Source organism: Peromyscus leucopus, chromosome 4, assembly GCF_004664715.2.
Source record: "Peromyscus leucopus breed LL Stock chromosome 4, UCI_PerLeu_2.1, whole genome shotgun sequence".
In the NCBI taxonomy this organism is placed as follows: Eukaryota; Metazoa; Chordata; class Mammalia; order Rodentia; family Cricetidae; genus Peromyscus; species Peromyscus leucopus.
This window is the reverse complement of record NC_051066.1, coordinates 95536698-95539996: the sequence shown is the minus strand read 5'-3', so window position 1 is coordinate 95539996 and position 3299 is coordinate 95536698. Positions and strand designations below refer to the sequence as shown.

At 52.7% G+C, this 3299-nt stretch overlaps 1 protein-coding gene across 1 annotated transcript; it reads right to left on the bottom strand.

Moving 5' to 3' along the window:
- LOC119087878 (RNA polymerase II-associated protein 1-like) lies at nt 1–3152 on the bottom strand. The gene is made up of 4 exons (XM_037205123.1): nt 2044–3152; nt 788–964; nt 606–665; nt 1–487 (listed from the first exon to the last, which is right to left on the bottom strand). The coding sequence occupies exons 1-4, from the start codon at nt 2359–2361 to the stop codon at nt 338–340; spliced, it is 705 nt and encodes a 234-aa protein (XP_037061018.1). The 5' UTR covers nt 2362–3152; the 3' UTR covers nt 1–337.
- Between the last annotated feature and the right edge of the window lie 147 nt (nt 3153–3299).

The window sequence follows — 3299 nt, the reverse complement described above, 5'->3', positions numbered from 1 at the left end:
TAGACTAGAAAAGAATTTATTTCAACGGGCGGCAGAGCAATCATACACCCATGTCTGGTAAGGACTGGAGTGGGTGAGAAGGGGCTCAGACTGTTCTGTGCCCACAGTGGGGTAAACAGGTCACCCTCCACTCCTAGCAAAGCCCCCGGAGCCCCAGATCCTCAGCTCCAGTATCGGGATGTAATAAGAGTTCTTCCGTTCTAAAAATGGCTCAAACAATGTGCTCTCAGGAAGGCAAGTCCCCACTTCCCTTATGGACTGATGCTCTTCTGTAAGAGCAGACTTCCGCTGGCAAGCCCCAGGAGAATATATCCATCTCTAGCTAGTGCCTAGTGTACTACGTCTTGAATCCTCCATTCTGGAGCACCTCTGTGGGCAATGTCTGCAGGTACTGCTGTCTCAGGCGAGGTAACTGGGAATACAGCTCAAAGCCCTCTGGGAGGCTGGAGTTGGGAAGCTTATAGTGGAGGAGATGCTGCCGCAGACCCTGTAGAGAGGGGAAAACCATGAAGTGGGGGGTGAGTCTGTTGAGGTTTGGTTCCTTAAGCCCCAGCCCACCCCAGCCCACCCCGTATCCTTCCCCTTTCTAATACCCACAATCCTACCTCATCTGCCAGCAGCCACGTTTTCTGAAGCATACTCCTTCGGGCAGCCTTCACCTCATCCTAGCAGCAGAAGAGGGAGATGTGGGACTTAGTTCAGCACTGGCCTTGCTGGACACTCACCTCCTCCCCAACTGGCCCACCCACTAGCTCCCCCTCCCTCTGAACACTGGGATGTGACTCACTGAGCTCTTTGGGTCTTGAGAGAAGATGAAACTATTGACATGAGCCACGACCACAGTGTAGAGGACAGGGCACCAATGTGGACGGAGCACGCCGGTAACCAGGGCCCGGAAGTAGAGCTGCAGGAGAGCCAGGCTGTCTTCAGCAGGCTCTGTGTAGCACTCCAAGGGCACAGGCAGCTGTCATGGAGGGAAAGGATATGCTGAGGGCGAGGGTGGACATGAGCATCAGTGGACACTGACTGACTGCTGGTCACAAGTAACCAAATCCTAAGGGCAGAGAGCAGGCCCCAGAAGGACATTTCCCTTCTTTAGTACATGGGTGAAAGCTAAAGAGCAAAGACCAGTGCTGGGGTGTGGCTTAGAGCCCCAGCACCTTCCTGGGATGCAGAAAGCCCTGGGTTCCATTTCCAGCACACACACAGTATTGATTTCTTAAGTGTTTTTTGTTTGTTTTGTTTTGTTTTTCCCCAGACAGGATTTCTCTGTAACATTTCCTAGTTGTCTGGAACTTGATTTTTTGTAGACCAGGCTGGCCTTGAACTCACTGAGATCCACCTGCCTCTGCCTCCCAAGTGCTGAGATTAAAGGTGTACACTACCACATCTGGCTCTAAAACTTTTTTATTATTTATTTATCATTACTTATTTATTTACTTACTTATTTATTTGGTTTTTGGATACAGGGTTTCTCTGTGTAACAGTTTCGGCTGTCCTGGAACCACAGAGATCGGCCTGCCTCTGCCTCCTGAGTGAGGGATTAAAGGCGTGCACCACCATGCCCAGTGTGAGCCTGACCACCTTTTAGAACTTTGTTTCTTAGCCTTATTTCCAGTAAGTGCTCCACAGAAATTTCTCAAAAGAGTCAAACTCTCCCCAAACTTCCACACCAGGTCAAACCTATCTCCCCCCCATAACACCTTTTCCTTATGGGAAGTCCACTCTGATAGTTTTAAAATTTCTCTGAATTCCAACTTAACAAGCCAAGAATCTGAGTAATTAAGAACTATGGTTCTGATTTTGGTCTCAGCATATCCTTCATCTAGGCTGCAGGAGTTTATAAGCAGAAGCCAACCCTTGTTAATATGGATACCTACTCTCTGTCTGCCAGATTCCAGAAAGGGAAGGAGTCCCTTCTGTTCTCTACCATCCTGATGGTAAAATGAGGAACCGAGGCCCCCCAAAGCTCCGCACTGCTCAGGACTGCCCCAAGGGTCCAGTACAGGGGTCCTAGGCAGACCCTGAAGGCTGAGCACATACCTGAGTCAGCGGCAGGCCCAGGGCTCGCAGGACTCCCACGTGCTCCCCAAAGAGAGCGAGGCGCAAGGTGACATTGAAGCGGCGCTGCAGAGGAAGGAGGACCAGAGCCCCAAACAGGTGGTCCCCAAAGGAGACAGCCTCAAAGTGGTCCAAGAAGCTGGCATAGAGGTCGGGAAAAGATGTCAGGCCAGGGAGTGGGCAGTCCAGGTTGAGGCTTGGCAGGACTTGGGGTTGACAGAGCCGCGCTAAAAGAGCCGCCACCAGACGCTGCACAGGAGTCTCTCGGAATAGCTCGCTGTCCACCAGGAACACACACATGAGCCGTGCCAGGCGGGCGGCAGGAGGCACCGCCCCGAGGGCCTCAGGGCGCCAGCTCTCCAGAAGCAGCACCCACTGTAGGACCCGCGTGGCGATGCCTACAGAGTCAGCAGCAGGAAGCCCAGAGGGAGTATCTGAAGCCTGATGGTAGAGATGGATCAGTGGCTGGAAGGGCCAGTCGGTGGGCAGCAGTGGCTCCCTGGGCACAGGCAGCAGCAGGCTTGAGACTCGCAGCAGCTCCCCACGGTATAAGGCTTGGGAGGTCAGCAGGCTGCCTCGGGCTGGTGAACAATGGGCCAGGTAGCAGCTGCGGATGCTAGGGAGATCCTGGCAAGCTTGAACTAGGAGAGCCCTCGTCTACACTGAGGGTCCCCACTGTTCCCTAAGGACAGTCCATCAGAGAAGTCAGCTGCTTCTGGACCACCTGACGCGTTTTCCCTGTAACAGGACACAAAAGCCAAAACTGAGGGCTGGGACCATAGCATCTAGACAGCTGCATCAGCGCTCCAGGGTTCCCAAATGCAGTCCTGGGCCTTTCCGCTCCCCTGAGAGCGCCTCACACCACAATGTTGCAAAGCAGTTAGGAGATGGGACAGAGGCAAGTTGACTTAAACGTCTGTGCTTGACCTCGAACTGTGCTGGGACTGAGGTGTGTTCTACCCAACTCCTATTTCCTTATTTAGTCATGAGACAGCCTCATTCTGGTGTGTTCCAACCAGCTCTTGTTTATTTATTTATTTACTTTTGAGACAGTCTCTTTCTCATGCAGCTGACCTAGAACTTGACAGGTAGCCAAGGCTGGCCTCGAACTCCTGATTTTCTTGCTGCTATCTCCCAAGTGCTGGGATGACGGGTGTGCATCACCATACCCGGTCCCCCATAGAATCAGTCTCGCACATGCCACAGGCGTCTACTGTTCAGCGGCATCCCAGCTTATG